General features: G+C 32.2%; 2 protein-coding genes across 3 annotated transcripts; both read left to right on the plus strand.

The window, feature by feature from the left end:
- Positions 1–2,625: 2,625 nt before the first annotated feature.
- On the plus strand, positions 2,626–3,425 carry LOC123195345. The gene is made up of 2 exons (XM_044609039.1): positions 2,626–2,985; positions 3,259–3,425. Exons 1-2 carry the CDS (start codon positions 2,636–2,638, stop codon positions 3,281–3,283), a joined length of 375 nt encoding a protein of 124 aa, XP_044464974.1. The 5' UTR covers positions 2,626–2,635; the 3' UTR covers positions 3,284–3,425.
- An 8,353-nt stretch (positions 3,426–11,778) lies between these two features.
- Positions 11,779–14,381, plus strand: LOC123195285 (peptidyl-prolyl cis-trans isomerase CYP28, chloroplastic). Of its 2 annotated transcripts, none has more exons than XM_044608948.1 (3): positions 11,779–12,236; positions 12,305–12,544; positions 13,093–13,238. In XM_044608948.1, the coding sequence occupies exons 1-3, from the start codon at positions 11,855–11,857 to the stop codon at positions 13,155–13,157; spliced, it is 687 nt and encodes a 228-aa protein (XP_044464883.1). In that variant the 5' UTR covers positions 11,779–11,854; the 3' UTR covers positions 13,158–13,238. The 2 variants fall into 2 exon arrangements, with proteins under 2 accessions (XP_044464883.1, XP_044464882.1); XM_044608947.1 differs by lacking the exon at positions 13,093–13,238 and adding an exon at positions 14,001–14,381 and having other exon boundaries at positions 11,783–12,236.
- The last annotated feature ends 6,681 nt before the right edge of the window (positions 14,382–21,062 follow it).

Consider the following 21,062-nt stretch of genomic DNA (forward strand, 5'->3'; position numbering starts at 1 on the left):
GTTTGATTAAGATTTGGTAGCCTATTTTGATCTGGTTAGGACATGACTAATATATCTTTAAATTGAATCGGTTTAATCGAGGTTGAATTAGATAAATAGGGTCAAACTATGGTTCAACTATTTGATTAGACTTATTCAACCATCATATTGATGTCATATAACTAAAACTCGTTTTAAAATTTTTAATGATGTCAAACTAACATCATCGATTTAATCGGCTATCAAGCTAGTCAACTTTTGGGCCAACTGTTTAACATAGGATCAACCCTTCATCTGGGTCTAAAAACAATGTATAGTGGCATCGAAGTTCCCCAGAAAATTATGACACACTAAGGGGCTATTTTGTTCCCAATTATTAAAAATTATCTTGGTAATCTATCTTTTATTACTTATATTATTATGTTTGGTTTATCAGTAATAAAAGATTACGGTAATATTTTATTATCAATGCTGATGTGACAAGTAATGTAAGTGATAATCTGATTATCACCTATACAATAGGTATTAAAAGATTATCAAAATAATCTTGATTTTATTATAATTATATTTTTATTTATTTATTTATTTTAAGACAAAAATAACTTAATTTTCAATTAATATACTAAGTAATATAAAAAATATTTTAGAATAGTTATATCTAAAGACATTTAAGTAAAATAATTTACTAGTATTCTTTTATTACTTCTAACAAAATATAATAATTATTTATATCTATCAAATTTTGTTTATTTATACCCAATAATTTTTTAAATAATTTTTAAAAAAAATAATATTTAAATTTTTATAATAAATTATTATTCAAACTAAACGCCCCTCTTACGCACAAGATAATTTTTGATAAAACCTTCCAGCTCCGGATCATACAAAGGGCACAAACCCTAATTTTTATCTAAATTTAGGCTCCCAAAATATTCTAGAACTATACCTAAATATTATCCCACCTTAAACAGCGTTATGTTGGACTTACATAAAGCATAATCGTGTCATAAAATAACTAATTAATTATTGACCAAATTACTGTGTCCCACCAAACGTTTGATGAACTAATATCACCCTTTCAGTTTAAAAAAAGTCATTTTCACACCTAGCTATTAAAATTGTTAAAAACATCTATTAAATTATTTATAAAATTATCAAAAACCAAAAAAAAAAAAAATCAATAAATAAAGTTTGCCCAACATTTTATTAAATATATTTAGACTCCTACTTTATAATAATTTCAATTAAAATTGATAAAAATAATAAATTTTAAATTATTTGTCGTCAGTAATATTAATAATCAGTTAGTGTAATTCTAAACTAAAATAACACTAATTTAGTATAAATTTAGTAGAAAATCACATGGATAGGTGTGAATTCAGTCTTACACTGATTTAGTATAATTTTAATTTAAAAAAGACCGTATGATTTTAGTTTCGCATCGATTTGATGCGATTCCAAATTAAAATTGTATCAATTTGATTAGATTTTGATTGAGCCAATTATGAATATCAGTGCAACTGTTAATTTTTAAATTTATTTAGGATGAAATGAAGATGATATAAACGCTGTTATAATGTTGGAACAAAATAACGTAAAATATTATTTGACTATTAAAATTAGTTATTAACTTTGATTAAAAAGGTGAAAAAAATAATCTTTTCAAACGTAGAAGGTGAAAATAGTTAGTTCGTCAAACCTTGGATGGGAAATAGTTTTTTAGCCTTAATTATTAATAGGAGTGAATTTCTTGGCATTGAAGCTAACTGTGAGTGTCTTGTTGGTAACTTCAACTAAATTATTCAACCAAATTTTAGCCCTTCTCTCAGAAACCATAGAATATGCCATATATTCTAACAATGTGTGACCAAGCTTAATATACGGGTAAAGAACAATTTCCTCCTTAAAGTTTGGGAAAAGTAACAATACACCCCCAATAAATCACAAATATCAATAAAATTTGTTATTTTATTTATAAAGAATATAATACCGTTTTCTAATTATTTATCATATTTAGTTTTTATTCCTTAAATTATTCTAACTACATGAATAGTTATATTTAGAACTTAATTTTAAATTATTATTATGTAATTATTGAAAATATAAAGTCTAATCATACTTAAAATACATTTCTGTAAGGTTGGCCGAGAGCTATTATGGTTGTAACCCTACAATCAGGAGTCTTGTTGCTCGGCTAGTAAGCGAGGGTCAAGGAATAACACCCACAAAATCTAAGTCTAATAAGGGGTCGAACCATGCAAATTGGTTTTGTTCTGTACGTGTGATATTGATTTTTAGGTTTTTTCGCTCGGTCCATTTCCTAACAATAATTTTATACAATATACTAAAAATAAATTAAAACCCAATCGTAATTAAATTATACAAAAGAATACTACAATATTTTCGAAACAAATTCTTTTTATTCTATATTTTTTTAATCTTTATAAGCTGAAAAAATTGAGAGCCGAAATAATCTATAATTATACAAAAGGTATCATAATTTTTAAATGATTGGGTGTATTTGTTACTTTCCAAAATACTTGGGTTTCTTAATACATGTAAAACCTTGAGGGGACATTGAGAAACTCCTTTATAGACGGCTTTTACAACGCTAAATCCAGCAAACTAAACCAACCGTATAACTATTTTTATATAAATGCATGCACACCCAAAAAAATTCCATCTTCATTATTCCATGGCTACCGCAGGAGCTGCCGATGGTTTTGTCCGGCCTGTCTATGAGGGTTGCATCTCCGGTGGTGACTCGGAGGTCGAGCGCCGGCCGTACCATCGAAACTGTGGATGTGCCCTACATAGCAAGAGCAATAACAAAGGAAATAATTATAATTGTCCCAATGGATCTCCTAAGTGCAAGAATAATGTGTCCTATCCTATAAAGAAGTCTTGGAGTGAAGGCAACTTGGCCTTGGGTGCTTCTCATCATAACTCTTCTCCTTCTGCTTCGCCATTGATGGAGCTTGGAGGAAGAAGATCTTACGGTTTCAGGTTTGAGGTTTCTTGATTTTGTTGTTCATTTTGGTTGTTTTGGATCAACACTGGATTTTTCTTCCGTGTTTGGTGTGTGAGAATTCAATTGTGAGGATCATAACAATATTATAATATTTGTGCATAAATTTATTAACTAGTTATGTATACATTTTCCTGCCAACGTTTCTTGTTCTTGTTGTTGGGGTTGTTTTGCTAGGAAGAAGATGATGAATAGTTTGAAGAAATTAATTTGGATCCAACTGGATTTTAATTTGTTTCTTTTCCCCGTAGGTTTAGTGGACGGTCAGTCGTTTAAGAGGGCTGGATTCTATTTGGGCCAAAGCCGAATAAAACTTAATTCGACATCAAAGTGAAGCTAAAAAGGCAAGTTTGAGACTGCTTTGAGATTAATAAGTTGATAAGAATAGAATTCAGTTTGAATTATGGATTGATCTGAGCCAATTTGAACTCAATTTGTTTCACAAAAATGAGTTCAATTCTTAGCTCAAACTCAAATCGTTTGATCTAAGATCAACTCGAATACAAAAGGACTAGCTTGAATAAGAACTTAAATAGTCCAATCTGTTAGTTTCCTCTAGGGTTGGACTTGAATTGAGTTGGTTTGACCTCAAAAGCCAACTCAACTCAGTTTAGTTTGACTCAAATTTATTTAGCTTAAAAGCGAGTTAAGTTCAAGTAAGAATGGTTCAACTTATTTTTGTAACTGAGCTAAATTTGAATTAAAGAGAGTTCGATTTGGCTCAACTTATGAGCCAAATGAATGACTCGAATTGGTTCAAATGTGACTTGTGGTTCAATTCAAATTATGTTAAACAATTCTTAAATTCCTAAACTTTACTCTTGGCTAGCCTGGATTTGAAGGCCCAGATGAAGGGGAGATTGTTGGGTTGGATTGTGAGAGGTCCTTGAATGCCTAAATGAGGGGGAGATTTCCCGTACTTTATTCCCAAGTTACCTTGGATCTGAAGACCCAAATGAAGGGAGATTGTTAGGTTTAGAGTGAGAGATCGCCTAAGGCCTAAACAAGGGGGGAGATTTCTTACATTTTTATATCTCAATTAGCCTGGATTTGGATTCTGAAGGCTCCTATGAGAATGAGATTGTTGGGTAGGTTTGGTTGTGAGAGTTGAAGAGAGGTTTCCTACACTTTATTCCTCTCAAATGAGGGGCTGCGGATTGTTGAGAATTTCATCAAGTGTGAGAGAAAACCTGACTTCTTAAGCTACCTTTTGGGATGCCTAAGTTAATTATATTCCCAACAAAGAGACAAATGAAGGTAGTCATACACTCAAGAACAAAGAACAAATGAATGCATTGAGTTCCACGCTGCAACAATATTGACAACAAAAATAATAGAAGACAAACTTAATTTCTAACCTATGATTCAGAATATAAGTGCCAGCATTAACTTTCTCACTTCTTTGTCATTTTATATTGAGCTAATAATCTTTATTTATGTTTATATGCATGTTAAACAAAGTTTCAATCAATTACTAGGCTAATTTTTCTACAAGTTCAAAGTTGTTCATTATTGGAACAAGGTTTTTGTTACAAGAAAAACACTTGTTTTAGAAGAAACTATTAGCTCCGCCTTTACTTATCTCAAACCAAGGTTGAATTCTATCCAAACTAAGTTGAGTTGAAGTTGATTTGAACTTGAATTAAATTTATAATATCCAGTTTAAGTTTGAGATTGTTTATATTGGCATACAATTTCACTAGGGGGCAAAAAATAAGGTGAACAATATCAATAAAAAAGTGAACAATTTACTAATAGAATAAATAGTATTACCTCGATAAACAAGTCAATTTCAAACTAATTTATTTAATTGAAACTCTAACTCAATATCGATTTATTCAAGACGAGACATGAATTTAAGTCAAGTTAGCTTAAATCAGATCCACCTCTATCTCAGACATTTGGAGCGAACATCCTTTAATACAATCAGAATTCTTGCTAGCTTTGAACTTTGAAAAAAAAAAAATAAGCGGACTTTAATGACTAAATATATTAGTATTATATTTTAACTCCCTTATATACTTTATTTGAATAATACATGTCCAAACTGTAGCTAATAATAAGTATAAATAAACTGAAGTGTTGTCATGATATTTGATGATATAATTTTTTATTTTATCTTAGGAGTGTATCTGATCCAAATTGGTTTAGCGTGAATCCACAAATCAGTTTGAACAATTCAATTTCAAATTGGAACTCTAGTTTAATAACTTCGTTCGAGATCAACTTGTGTCTTTATCTAATGATACGGTTCATCCCATGATCACATTATTTTAATACCATTGAACCAACCTCGAATCAAATATTACTTCACTCGATTAAATCTCTAGTCATGATTTAACTCCACACTTTGACATTGGTCCATTGGCCCATTTTATTAATGAAAATCCCAATTACCTGATTAGATGTATACTAAATACATTTCCCTTTCTATTTCAATATGCTTTTTGAACATCCCAAAGTCTTGGATGAACTAGCTAACTAACTTGATATTGACAATTTAGAGGTCCATTCTTAAGAATTGAAACTTATACTCATTCACCCACTAACCTAATAATACCTCCGCCCCTAGAATACTGCTTGCGGGGCTATGCTCGCAATGACTCTCAATTAATTATAAGAAAATGTCTTTTAGACATGATTTGGAGTGTAATTGAGTTGGGTTTGACTCAATTACTGACAAATCATGCTTAGCTTTTAAACCAAACTCAAAAGGTTTGAGTTCGATTCTTGAGTTGAGTCAAACTCAAGTTTGTTGTTCATTAATTTGGTGAGACGTGAGCTCACAAATCGATTTGAGCAAAATACCAATAGACATTTAATAGTTTCAAATCTTACACTTATAACTTATACTCGTAAAATCCCAACTTTTATACACTTAACTTCTTGTTGGCCTATATCTGAAGGCCTAGACGAGGGGGAGATTGTTTTGTTTGGTTGTGAGAGGTCCTAAAAGGCCTAAATGAGGAGAGATTTCTTGGACTTTACTCCTGGTTAGCCTGGATCTGAAACCCAAGATAAACGGGAGGTTGTTGGTTTGGTTGTGAGAGGTCCCCAAGGCCCATAAGGTGGGAGGTTTCCCGCACTTTATTCCCTAATTAGCTTTGATTAGAAAACCCGAACGAGGGGAGATTGTTAGGTTTAGAGTGAGTGATCCCAATGGCCTTCCTCGGAATGCCCAGATGAGAGAGATTGTTGGGTTCGGTTGTGAGAGGTAAGGGAATGTTTCTTGCTCTTTACTCCCCGTTTATCTTGGATCTAAAGACCCAAATGAGGGGAAAGTTACTGGATTCAATTGTGAGAGGTGTCAGACTAATTTTGCAGATTGAAGAGACTCTCATCTCATATGTGTGAAAGAAAACCTCACCTCGTGCGGTGGTTACGGTAATTAAGTTAATTATATTCCTAACAAAGAGACAAATGAAGTTAGTTATACACTCTTGAACGAAGAACAAATGAATGGATTCGAGTTCTACACGGCAACAATATTGATAACAAGAAGAAGACAAAACCAACTTGATTTCTAACCTATGGTCAAGAATCAAAGTTTCAGCCTTAACTTTCTCACTTTTCCTGTCATTTTATTACTATATATGCATGTCAAACAAAGTTTTAGTCAATTACTAGGCTGATTTTTTTCTACAAATTCAAAGTTGTTCATTGGAACAAGGTTTTCGTTACAAGAAAAGCACATGTTCTAGAGGAAACTACTATCTCCGCCTTTTTTTTTTTTCCTCCCAAATCAGGGGTAGATTCAATCCGACATAAGTTAAGTCAGAAACCAACTTGAGCTTGAATCAAATCCATATTATCCAACTTAAATTTGAGCTTATTCGAATTGACATATAGTGTCACTAGAGGGCAACTAATGAGATGAATAATATTGTCAAAGGAGTAAATAAGATAAATAGTGTCATTGAATGAATAAATAAACTGATCTTAAATCAATTTATTGAACTAAAGCTTTAACTTGATTTAGTTTGTTCAAGCCCAGGCATGAATTTAAGCCAAACTAGCTTGAATCGGATCCTCCCTTGTCTCACACATTTGGAGCAAACATCCTTTAACACCGTTAAATTTATTTTTTCTAGGCAATATCATATTTTAACACATATCTCCAAATAGTAGGTATGAACGAGTACAAATAAATAGATATGTCATTATGATATTTGATTATCTAATTTTTTATTTTATCATAAAAGTGTATCTTATCCAAGCTGGCTCAACGTGAATCCATAAATTGGCTTGAAAGATTCAATTTCGAGTTAGAGCTCTAGTTCAGTAACTCAACTCAAAACCAACTTGTTTTTTCATTCTATGATACTATTCATCTCATCGACCACACTTTTCAACTATTTGACAATATTGTTCGGTTCATCATCAATCTTTCAATGATATTATACACTAAGTCAAACAAGTTTAAACAAGACATTATAATTGTGATTGAATCAATTTTTATTTTATTTCTAATTAAAAAAGAACTCTAATTATATAATAACATGTTAATTTATTTGTACATTGAATAACAAACTGTTCGAAACGAAAATTGTTGCCGCGGAGATCTTTGCATGTATCAATTGATTGTATTAAAATCCTCCATCGATTTTTCCAAATCAGGAGGTTTCTTAGAAAACATTTCTTCTGAGAAAACTATGCTCTCTTTCAACTATAATTAACAACCGAACTCTTAATTTATTCAGCTAATTAACCAAACAACTACGTACTCAGACACTCTCTAAATTATAACTTCCCAACAAGAAAGGAATCCAATGTCTCTATAACATCTCCTTGCCGATCTCTCTAATAATATATTTCTTGTTTTCGTTGGAATTTATGACTTCTAATATAAGGCATTATGGCAACACAGAGCAAGACACACAGCAAGACAAATTTACATAGTTTAATTAATAATGTCTTTGCCCCTATTGACCTTTGACTGTAGGGTTACGTTTGCAATGACTTTCGATTAACCATGCAAAGATGTCATTTAGATATGTACTCAAGTTAGACTCGACTTGATAATTGTTAAGTTGAGATTGAGCTCGAGCAGCTCGAGTTTGGTTCTCAAACTGAGCTAGAGAAACTGGAGTTCAATTTTTGAGTCAAGCTCAAAGTTGCTATTGGTCGGCTCGGTGAGTTACAAGCTTGCAAATTGGCTCAAGTAAATATCAACAAACTTCTAAAGATTTCAAATTTTATATTTAAACCTCTAAAATTCTATCCTTTGATACTCAAAATATAAGATCATTGATAAATATATTAGCTATGAGATTTAAATATAATTTTAAAAAATCAGGTTTAAATTATTTTTAGAGTTGAGTTTGAGTTAGTTGTTTTCGTCTTGAGTTCAAGATTTACCTTAATACCTTCGAATCAATCTCGAACCAAACATTACTTGGGTTGATTAAATCTTTAGACATGATTTAACTCCACACTACATCAGTCCTATTTTAGTAATGAAAATCTCAACTACTCGATTACATGTATATTAAATGAATATCCCTTTCTATTTCAAATTTTGTACATCCCGAAGTTTTACATGAACTAGCTAACTATGATATTGACAATTTAGAGGTCCATTCTTAAAGAACCGAGACTCATACTCACTATCCCACCAGCCTAATAATGCCTCCACCGCCTTGACCACTGGTTGCGGTGCTACCTTCACATTGACACTCAATCAATCCTGTGAAGATGTCTTTTAGATATGATTAGAGGTGTAATCGAGTTGGGTTTGACTTGATTACTGTCGAACCAAGTTCAAGAGGCTTAAGTTCGATTCTGGAATCATATTGAGCTCAAGTTTATTGTTGGTTAGCTTGGTAAGTCGTGAGCTTACAAATTGATTGGAGCAAACATCAATAGACTTCTAAAAATTTCAAATTTTACATTTGTACTCCTAAAATCTACCATTTGACTTCGAATATAAAAGATAATTGATAAATATATAAATTACTAGGTCTAAATATAATGTTTTGCAATTTACACGGTTTAAGTGAAATTTTGGAGTCGAGTTTGAGTCAACAGTTTCTAACTTAAACTCAAGCTCAAGCTTTGTCTTAATGCGATAAAGTTGAGTTCTTTTCAAACACTACTCAACTAACCTTTGCTCGACTATACCCTTAAGCATAGTCAGACTCATCCAATAATGATCATATTTTAGTAATGAAAATCACAACATATATGTGTTTATCATTTGGAGTGTCCAATTTAATGTGTCATCACATAATTGAATGATTTTAAATTAACGATAAAATAATACCAATTATATGATAATATATCATCTGAATCCTCAATTGAATGCTCAAAATGGAGTGCAAAATATACTTTGGGTACATTCCAAAGTCTTGGATGAAGTGACTAACTTGATTGATTGACAATTCAAAGGTCCATTCTTACCAACTGAAACTTAATTTCTCATAAAGTCAGAAAATACCTCTACGTTACAAACAATGCATGCCGACAAACTTCCAATTATAAGTCGATCCAAATCAAGCCTTTGGCACAATCAATCCTTAGGTTAAATCATCCCTTCATCTTCTTGGTTGCGTAACGACTCTTCCGACCAATATTTTCTCGAGAAAAATCGCCATCTTCCTCGATATAAACTCTCCAACATTCAACTAGGGTTTTCAGAGAAAAGAGGTTGAGTACTGTTTGTATATATCAATGATGACGCTAGGGTGTTTGTTTGTGGCAAGTTTATCGTGCGCTCACTGGGAGATCCAGCGTCGGCCGTACCACAGCAACTGCAGATGTGCGTTGCACAAGCTGAAAGGCGATGTGGGGGAGGCTGCAGCTTGTGCTCTTCATAAGAAGAATGTTTCTTTCAGCAGCAAGAAACGGCCATGGAATCAGGGTTGTTTGCATATGAATGTGAATGTGAATGCTTCTCATGAAGACTTCTCTTCTCAATCTTCCTCGTCCTCGTCCTCGTTTTTGTCCATTGGGAATGTCGAAGATTCAAATTAGAGCCTTACTTCAACGGATAGATGACAGAAAATGGCAAGAGGCAAGAGTTCTTTGGATTATTAATCTTCTATCTTCGACATATAGTTCTTCTGTAACTTCAATTTTAATTTATTCTATATACGTCTTTTTTCTATCTCCTTGATCTATGCATTCATATGTTTATGTCGGACCATGTATCTCATGTATTTTGAATCAAAAATACTTTATACATTAACAAAGAATACAAATACCAATACAAATATAGACGTCTTTTTATATAATTAAGTAATTTTAAATTTGAAATAATATGAACTCGATTCGAATCCAACCCTAACACAAGACATATGAGATTTGGACTTTAGAATTTTTGTTAAAAATAAGAATCATAGTTTCTCTTAAATATATGAATCTTTATATATAAATATATATATTTCTCTTAAAATAGTGATATGATAATTCATTAACAAATTAATATTTTCATTGTAATAGGAAATACGAGGAGATATTAAAATAATATTAACTCTGTTGTATGTAGTCCTATTTCGAATGAACTATGATAAATTGTGAGTCTTTTCTTTTAATTATTTGGATTGGTTTGAACCTGATTTTTTATTTTACTGGTTTCACAAACTTTCTGGGTTGTTCCTAAAGAACATAAGAATTTACCAGTAATTACCTATTTTTTATTTTGTTCCCTTGGCTTTCCCAGCTCAAAAATGGCCAAACAACTATTTCCCATCCAAGGTTTGATGTTTTCTCAAGTTTCCACTCTTAACTATGGAAATATCAAACACTCACCCATGACCGGTTAGATTTAACAAAACCTTAACGGTGGTAAGGGTAAAATCATCATTTTCGCTATAATATTAAAAATAAACTAAAATAGAATATATTTTGCCCCCCTAAACTTTAAAAACTAAAATTTTCCCCCAGCCTAAGTTTTAAAAAATCGCAATTTCACCCTAGGGTTTGGTTTTGAAATCTCTGGCGACCTCTCCGGCTGTGTTGCCGACGACTTCTCCCCCCCGAAGCAACCTCTCCTTTCGGCGATCTCTTTCCTCCCCCTTGGAGGTCCAATCGGCGTCGGAGACGCCTTGGGAGACAAAGTTCTTCGTCTTCCCAGACGAAGACGAAGCCGTCGTCTTCGTCTGGGAAAACGGTCGTTTTCCCAGAGGTCTTCTTCTAGGAAGACGACCGTCTTCCCCGACGAAATTCTTCGTCTCCCAAGGCGTCTACCGACATCGATCGGACCTCCAAGGGGGAGAAAAGAGATCGTCGGAAGGAGAGGTTGCTTCGGGAGGGAGAAGTCGTCGGCAACGGAGCCGAAGAGGTCACCGGAGATTTCAAAACCAAACCCTAGGGTGAAATCGCGATTTTTTAAAACTTAAGCTAAAGGAAAATTTTAGTTTTTAAAGTTTAGGGGGGCAAAAAGAGATAAAAATTTTAGGCGTTAGGGTTCTGTTAAATTTAATCAGCCATAGGTGGGTGTTTGATATTTCTATAGTTAAAAGGAGAACATTTGAGAAAACATCAAACCTTGGGCAGAAAATAGTCGTTTGGCCGCTCAAAAATAGTAGAACACAGGAGTGATGATTTTGAGTTGCAGGTGATGGGTATATGAATATGATCACCAACACCCAAGGAGCCTAAGGCTCTCTTTATATTTTATATAAATGTATATACATTTATATATATTATTATATAATTAAATTGAGTGTTATTTTATTTTTAATTTCAAATAACTTAATTACATGGTAATATATATATATATATATATATATATATATATATATATATATATACATATATGTATTTATCAAAATGAATATATATAATTTTTATTGATAATATATATCTTTATCCAGTGAGATTTTAGGACCACACCGGCCATGTCTCATGGCCTCCTTCACTCCACCAGTACGGCCACCACCGCCCCTCTCTCCAGCTGCAACCCTCTCCCGCCGCTCCCTCCTTCTCCTCTCCTCGTCCTCCCTCTCTCTTCCTCCACAACCTCAGCTTGATACCACTATCACCGACCGTGTCTTCATGGACTTCTCCCTCTGCCCCACCTTCTTCCGCCCTGAAAGTGACTCTCTGTGCACTGACTCCACCCCTTTAGGCCGCCTCGTCATCGGCCTCTACGGCCATCAAGTTCCCATCACCGTCTCCAACTTCAAGTCCATGATTACCTCTTCCACTTACAAAAACACGCTCGTCCACAAAATCTTCCCTGGTCAATTCTTCTTGGCCGGACGGCAAGGCCGCAGAGAAACCAAAGGTAATATCTTCCTAAATATCATCAATGTTTCAACTAGTTATAAATATAAAAATAAGTCTTTTCGACAGGAGAAGTGCATCCGCCATTGGAGTTCCTGGCTCGCAACACAGAGACTGTGGAGTCTAAGGCCTTCTTGTTGAGGCATTCGAGAGGTGGCGTTGTTTCTCTGTGCTTGTCTGAGAATGATGATGAGGAAGAGATTAAGCTGGATCCTGATTATAGAAACGTTGAGTTCTTGATCACTACTGGGCCGGGTCCTTGCCCACAGTTGGATAGCAAGAACATTGTTTTTGGGGAAGTTCTTGAAGGTCAGTTTTTTATTGAAATAATGATTGCAGATTGTGCTTTTTGAGGGCTAATTTTTGTTTGTGCATTTATAATGTTGATAATGAGTTTTTAGAGATTGGATTGTGTTGATTAGGAAATTTGTTCCAACCGAAAAGTATACCAAATTAGAGATGTAATTAAGTGCAAACAAATAACGAAATAGTAAGAACAAGAAAACATTTTAAGGTTGTTCGATCCATTTCTCGGAAGCATATGTTCACCATTAAGCTATTAATAGTGTATCGTCATGTACAAAGAGATAGGGTTACATATAATTAAGCGATTAAGTGTAAACGATCATCTTTTATGGAAAATATATTTTTCTAATTTGATAGGAAGTGATTGTTATCCTATAAGGGTTTAGGAGAAAATCAAAATATAATCTTGTGAATATAAGAAATTAAGTTCCATAGAAAAGGGTGATAATGCCAAGTTTCACTCTTTCTACTACTTCCAGATTTAAGGTCTTATACTCACATCTTATGCTAACCCGCTAGTAGATAACTTGGCTGAACATTGAATCATGTAGGTTGTTGCTTCCTTGGTATTGTATCTATGAGTTTAACCAAGGAGTTTGACTGCGTGACAGATTGAGCAAGCTCATGGTTCTAGTAATCTTTGCCATTTGCCTGATTTCCTTACATCAATTGACTCTGCTTAGCTTTGTTATTTGCAATCTAGTGATGCTGCATCGAGGTTAAAGCCTCTGCATTTTTTCAGGTTAACACTCAACTGGGGTTACTTTGAGTCCATCTATTTGCAGCTTGTTTTTCATAAATTGAAACTGTCTATTAGAATAATATACGAAAACATGTATGTATTCTTTTCAAAGGTAAGGCTAGATTCAAAACGAATCAAATTTGAACATAGACTAACTCGAATCCATAATAATTAGATTGAACTGGTTAAAAATGTTATCGAAAGGTTATCAAAAAAATATATAATATCGTTGAAGGGGAATTCAAATTGAACTAACGAGCTAAAGCTCCAAATATATCGAATACACTTACTAGATTTTGTAGATATGGTATGTAGTTTATGTTGAAACTGACAATCACTTCGATTATAAGGTGCTATGCATATTGTGGTTTCGTTGCCTCATTAGTCAACGAGAGCCCCACTTTTTGGTGAGTGCATAGGACAATGCTCCCAAACCCATAAGCGATTTGGGTTTCAGTAAAGCTTCTATTAGATATAAGACTCTTAATATATATAAATATTATTTTATTGTATGAATGATATAATAATTTATTAACAAATATATTAATTATAAGTGGGAGTTGTGAAATTATTTAACTAATTTCGACTCTGCAGTATGTAATCTTATTTTTTGGATTAATCAAGATAAATCGTGTGTCATGTTTAAATATATTTGTTTGCTTTATTGATTTTACGAACTCTGTCAATTTCATTGTTGAGTTTTTGTTCACTTTCCAGGACTGGATACTGTGACAACCATTGCTTCCATTCCAACATACAAACCATCCGAAAGAATCCAGCAATACAATGATCTGGCGGCGTTTCTGGGAGACAAAAGAGCCCAGCAAGCTCGCACAATCTGGAACAGACCTCTTAAAACTGTGTATATAAGCGACTGCGGCGAGCTCAAAGTCACAAGACCTTCCCTTTCTCCTAGTTTACCTTGATACCATTATTCATTTTTTCAGGCTTTCTGGGCCACCACTTGTGTATACTCTTGCATATATAAACCTTTCCATCTTGATAATGATTTTGTACTCTCAGATTTTGTGCTCACAAGATGGGAAAAAAAGGTTGTTTTTCTGCTTGTAATTGAAATGACCAAGCATTCATGTCTAACTATAGTCTCACCACATCGTCAAGTTTGAAAGAGTCTGTGCTTGCTAGAATGGTGAATAATGATGTCTGGAAGAAGAAAAGAGTTGCTACAGAAGAGGAATTTCCAGGGAAAAAGAAGAGTCGTTGAAGGAGAAAAAGAATTATTGAAGAAGAAAAGAGTCATCAGAAAATAAGAATTATTGAAAAAGAACTTCAATGCAATGCTGTCGATGAATCCACAAACTTGAACTAAGCTATCAAGTTAAAGTTTTAATTCTAATTTGACTCATTTAAATTAAACATGGTGATTCGAGTTTGAATTGGTATGATTCGAATCCAATCTTATGCTGGAGAGTCTCTATATATCTCTAAAATCCAACACGGATGTGAAGTGAAATTTTGGCCCAAGCAAACTAAAGTTGGGCCAAACCCAACACATAGTACCTTGGTTAAGGTGCAACACAATCAATGAAACAAAGAAAAAAGGCCGAAGGACTTATTCCCATCTAAATACTAGTGTTTTCTCAAATTTTCATTTATTAATTTTGAAAATCTCAAACACTCATCTATCTATCAAATTTTACAGTTATTGTTAAGGGTAAAATCATTTTTTGGCAAAAATATTAAAAAAAAACTAAAAATTTATCATATTTTCTCACAAAGTTTAAAAATCTAACAATTTTTCTCCCACCTAAGGTTTGAAAAATCACCATTTGCCCCCTAAGGTTTCAATCTTTTCTCTTTGGTGACAGTCCCTTATTCGACCCTCAATTTTTTCTCTCCCTCTTGTCTTCTTTCTCTCTCTTGGTCTCTCTAGGTAGTCTCTATGTTGTCTTCATTAGAGACAAAAATGTTTTAGACTAATATGACTTGTCATCTTCGTATGAGATGAAGGCGATGATGATTTTGTCTTTGTCAGAGATGAAGATGACCAAGGAAGGGCGACAGAGAGACTGAGATAAGTTGACCAGGAGGGAGAACACAAATGGATGGAGAATGGATTGTTGTCGGAGAGAGGAGATCGAAACCCTGGGGGGAAATGGTGATTTTTCAAACCTTAGGTGGGGGTAGTGAGAATTATTAGATTTTTAAACTTAAGGATCTCTTTGACGACAATTCCTTCTCCGACCATCAATTTTTTCTCTCCCTCTTGACTTTTTTCTCCCCCTCGGTCTTTCTAGGCAGTCGCCATGTCATTTTCTTCAGAGACAAAGATGTTTCAGACTAAGATGATTCATCGTCTTCATTTGAGATGAAAATAATGATGATTTTATCTTCGTCGGAGATGAAAATAGCCAAAAGAGGGTGATAGAGAAACTGGGAGGGAGAGATAAGTTGACCAAGAGGGAGAACATAGATGACTAAAGAAAGGATTGTTGTCGGAGAGAGGAGATCAAAACCCTAGGGGGGAAATGACGATTTTTCAAACCTTGGGTGGGGGGAATTGTTACATTTTTAAACTTAAGGATCTCTTTGGCGACAATCCCTTCTCCGACCATCAATTTTTTCTCTCCCTCTTGACTTCTTTCTCCCTCTCGGTCTCTCCCAACAATCTCCATGTCGTCTTCATTGGAGATGAAGATGTTTCAGACTAAGACGACTCGTCATCTTCATCTGAGATGAAGATGATGATAATTTTTCTTGTGGCGGAGATGAAGACGACCAAGGGAAGGTGACGAAGAGATTGAGAGGGAGAGATAAGTTGACTAGGAAAGAGAACACAAATGGCCAAAGAAGGGATTGTTGGAGAGGAGATCAAAGCCTTAAGGGGAAAATAGTGATTTTTCAAACCTTTGGTGGGGGTGGGCGATGGAATTGTTAGATTTTTAAACTTAGGGAGAGAAATGCGATAAATTTTTAGTTTTTTAAATATTTTTGCTAAATAACAATTTTACCCCTAATACTAACTATAAAAATAAATAGATAGGTGGATATTTGATATTTTCAAAATTAATAGTGGAAATTTGAGAAAACACTAATCTTTGGGTGAGAATAGCTCATTTGGCCAAGAAAAAACAACAAAACTATGTGCAGTAACTAAAAATACTAATTTTTTTATATATTAATGATAACATATTACTATATAACTAGAACATTGTCGTTAGTAAAAAATTAATACTTAGTATATATAGTTTTATTTAAAAAAAAAAAAGAGTAGTTATTTATTCTTATTAGCCTATCCAAAAAGAAAAAAAAACTTTGACAGTATTCCAACTCAAATGTGTATTCGTATATGCAATGTGTTTTTGTACATGAAGGGTGATATGGTAATTTCATAAATACAAAAAAAATTCAAACAGAACTTTTGCTTTGTTTATAGTAAATAACCCATTTAACAACTATACAGTAAAAGAATAATATTATGTATACCTAATTTTGAATATCTAATTTGATACTTAAATAATATATTATCATATAATTAAATATTATTTTATTTTTAATTTAAAATTATATAATTATATAATAATATATTATCTAGTTATCTAATTAAAAATTAAAAATTAATTATAAACAGTTTTATTGTGAGCAAAGAGGAAGGAAGCAGGGGGTCTTGGTCCCTACGTGGTTTTATTAGAATTGGGTCCGGTCCAGGGCCCTCCAATCAAGTCACATTGTGCACAAGATAATGGAAGGGGACCACACTGGCAAACCAGATCCCAACTCTGAGCCAGAGCTTTAAAAGGAAAGGTAAAGTCGTAGGAGCAGGGTAGGGCAGGTCAGCTATAAATGTTTTAGCCTGGGGACCAAATTTATGGCATACAAAAGTGAATATTAATAACCCCCAATAACCTCTCATGGGTAATTTGAGTCATAGAAGAGAAAATTTTATATTTGAGAGAATATAGATTTAAATTTTTATTTATTTATTCGATTTAGTGATTATCAGATTGATCATTTCAAAATCGGTTAACTGAACTACTTTGCCCATTTTTTGAACCGAATTGAATTTTTAGTTTGAAAAAAATCATAAACCGAAACTGAATCGATTTTAAGATTAACTGATTTTGAATCGAATCAAAAATATCAATTAACCGAACTAAATTTTCAGTTAACCGATTTTTTAACCAAATTTTTAAAAATTATCATATTTTATTATTTTTTTCTATTTTTTTGAAAATTTATTCAATATTTTATTAAATTTTTATTCGATTTTTAAAAACCGGTTCATTTCGATTAACCGGTTTTGAAAATTAGGCAAACCGGTAACTGAATTGAAAATTCGGTTTTTATATATTTTTGAACTGATTTTTTGAATAACCTATTTTTTTGTTCGATTTTCGGTTTAAAAATCGATTTGATTCGGTTATCGGATAATTTTGAACACCCCTAATCATTAGATTTAGGTTTGTCATACTTGATATGATTAGTTTGGTCTTGAAGAGATAATCTGACTCAAATAAGATTTCTGACTCAAATATTAATAACCTCTCATAATCTAACTCAAATATTAATAACCCCAAGTAACCTCTCATAATCTGACCAAATCGATGGCATACAAAAGTGAATATTAATAACCCCCAAGTAACCTCTCATGGTTAATTTAAGTGATAGAAGAGGAAATTTTATATATGAGAGAATATAGATTTGAATTTTTTCTTGATTTACTTGGTTCATTGGTTATGAGGTCTATCATTAGATTTAGGTTTGTCATACTTGATATGATTAGTTTGGTCTTGAAGGGATAATTTGACTTAAATAAGATTTCTCATTATAAAAAAAAAAAAATCCCAAATAATTTGAGTGGCATTAGTTTGGGATTCTTAAGAAGAAGGTCTTGGATACGAGACTTGACAAATCATATCAAGATCAAATATTGACTTATCTTGTGTAATAATTGTGAGATAATTAGATACAAGTTTGACCTACTCAGCCTAGTTGGCATAGTCTCAAATGGCAATTTGGCTCAAGCGGTGTTCCTAATTAAAAAAACAAAAAAAAAAACACTCTAGTAGCTTGAGTGGTATTAGTTTGGGATTCTTAGGAAAAAGGTTTTTTGTATGAAACACAATGAACACTGTCCCAAAAGATAGTTTGACTTGGATGGGGTTTTTCGTTATTAAAAAAAAAAAAGCCCAAGTAGCTGGAGTGATATTAGTTTGGGATTCTTAAGAAGAAGGTCTGGTTATGAGACACAACGAACCATATCAATATCAAATCTTGACTTATTTAGTGTGATAGTTATAAGATCGATTATTAGATCAAAGGTTTGACTTGCTTAGCCTCGTTGACATAATCTCAAAGGGGAGGTACTCAAGGAGGGTTAACATTGTTTATCCCATAAGTAATATTGTTCAACCTTTTCTATGATATTGTTTTTCCCACTAGCAACCTTTGGATGATATTGTGCATCATAATAAATGTCAAGTTGAGCATTATATATTTAATTTGAGCTTAAACTGATCCAAGTCCTGCTTGGCCTGGTTGACACAGTCCTAAAAAGGAGGTTTGACTTAAGAAGGGTTTCTATAAGTAATATTGTTGGCCTTTTTGTATGATATTGTTCTTCCTATTAGTAGCCCTTTCGATGATATTGTGCATCATATTGAATGTCAAGTTGGGCATTATGAATTTAATTTGAGCTTAAGCTGATCCGAGACTCGGATTAAATTAAAAATACCTTAATTATTTAATTCAATTAAATGATGACATTTTAATTTATTAACTTTTGAATTTATCAAACTATCATTTTTTTTTTGTTAAATAGATTAAATTTTTCTTTTAATTAAAGATACTGAACTATCAAATCTTTATATAGAAGAAACCAAACTTTCACATTTTTCAATTGAATAGACTAAAATTTCCTTATCTTAAGCTCCCTTGCTAAGCAATGACACGTACGATCCATCAAAGTGAAGTATGAAGATTCCTTTCATCTTCCTCTCAATCTTTTTCAAGATCAATCAAAGTGAGGTATGAAGATTCCTTTCATCTTCCTCTCAATCTTTTTCAAGAGCATCATCATAACTATTTCTATCTCTTTCTTTATCAACCCTTCAAACATTATCACTTAGTTTCTAATTTATACCACACCAACCCATCAAATCACATCTTCATATTATTCATTGTGTTAATCAAACTTGTTTGACATCATTTCTTTGGAAAGATTTTATAAGTATATACTAGAAACAATAAAACTACGTGTTTTTATAATGAGTACCAAATTAGGTATTAATTATGATATATTATTATATGATTGAGTAATTTTAAATTAAAATTAAAATAATAATATAGACATATTATTATTGATACCCAAATGAATACTTATTATAAATATATATAACATTGTTCTACTACAAACATAGAAACTAACTTATGAGTTGAACTCTAGCTTGAATGGTTTGAGTACTTTCTCAAGCCGAGTTCGGGTAGGTTAATATTCAGCTTGTGAACTCACAAGCTTAGCCTAGCCTAAGTTGTATATCTATAATCTCTTAAAAGGCTTGAAATCTTTATCTTAAATCTCCAAAATCTCATATTTATCCCCCCTAAACTTTTATATCTTATATTAAAAATTTTGATTAGACCCTCTCAACTTTTAAAATTAGCACACACAACTCGACACCAAACTTTAGCTCGAGTTAACAATTCCTATCTCAAACTCTCACTCAAGTTGTAACTCCCAAACTTAAACAAAGTCGTGTATCACACTATCAAGCTGAACTTTAGCTTAGAAATACTCATTCAGCTCAAGTGGAAAATATGTTCATGAGAAACTTTCCCTGTTACTTATTTATTTTATTTTTTTAATTTCATGGTTTCAATCAAATCCAATCTCTCTCTCTCTCTCCTTTTTTCTTTTTTCTAATAATCCCAAAAAGACCTAATTGGTTTTCTACTATTACATGAAGAAATTAATGTGGGATGTAATGTCAACAACAACACTAGACAAAGAGACAAAATTGTTGCCCTGTGATTTTGCACTTGGGAAAGAAACAAGGTACTTTTTATAATAGATAAAAAGAAGTCCAACCCAACTAACAAATCCCAATCAATAGGTTCATATTTTATTGGAATGCCATTAAAAAAATGCCCTCCTTTGTTGAAATTCATGTCAATAAATAAAGGGAAACATTACATGTAATAATAAAATGGGTATTATTAAGTATTGATGCCCACGTATTATCATATAATTGGATTGAATAATTTAATTATTTATTTTATTTTTAATTTAAGATTATTCAATTATACGACGATATAATATTTGCTAATATCTATTATATTAGTACATGAAGTACATTGGGAAATCTATTATCAATGTCAAAGTTTCGATTTGAATATTAATAATAAATCACATGATGACAATTATCATTAACACTAAAATTGATATTGATTACAAGTTCAAATAACTTTTAGTGGGGTTTGGTTAGGGGTAAAGAAATATTATTCTCGTAATTTATCTTTTATTATTTTCGTTACTTTGTTTAGTTGATAAGTAATAAAAAATTTCAATAATATTCTATTGATGTGACAAATAGTATAAGTATAATCTTATTAACATTTCAATCTTAAGTATTTAAAAATTATTAAGATAATTTTTATTTTATTATAATTATATATATATTTATTAATTTTTTAAAGATAAAAATAATTTTATTTTTAATTAATATAATACATAATATAAAAAATATTTTAAAATAATTATACTAAAAGATATTTAAATAAAATAATATATTAATATTTTTTTATAATTTCTAACTAAAT

This window comes from Mangifera indica, chromosome 13 (genome assembly GCF_011075055.1).
Source record: "Mangifera indica cultivar Alphonso chromosome 13, CATAS_Mindica_2.1, whole genome shotgun sequence".
NCBI classification, from domain to species: Eukaryota; Viridiplantae; Streptophyta; class Magnoliopsida; order Sapindales; family Anacardiaceae; genus Mangifera; species Mangifera indica.

Coding starts and splice junctions, on each gene's coding strand:
- LOC123195345 (XM_044609039.1), top strand. CDS start 2,636: ATGCATGCACACCCAAAAAAATTCCATCTTCATTATTCCATGGCTACC. Junction 2,986..3,258: donor AGAAGATCTTACGGTTTCAG/GTTTGAGGTTTC, acceptor TTTTCCCCGTAG/GTTTAGTGGACGGTCAGTCG.
- LOC123195285 (XM_044608947.1), top strand. CDS start 11,855: ATGGCCTCCTTCACTCCACCAGTACGGCCACCACCGCCCCTCTCTCCA. Junction 12,237..12,304: donor AGGCCGCAGAGAAACCAAAG/GTAATATCTTCC, acceptor TCTTTTCGACAG/GAGAAGTGCATCCGCCATTG. Junction 12,545..14,000: donor TTTTGGGGAAGTTCTTGAAG/GTCAGTTTTTTA, acceptor TTCACTTTCCAG/GACTGGATACTGTGACAACC.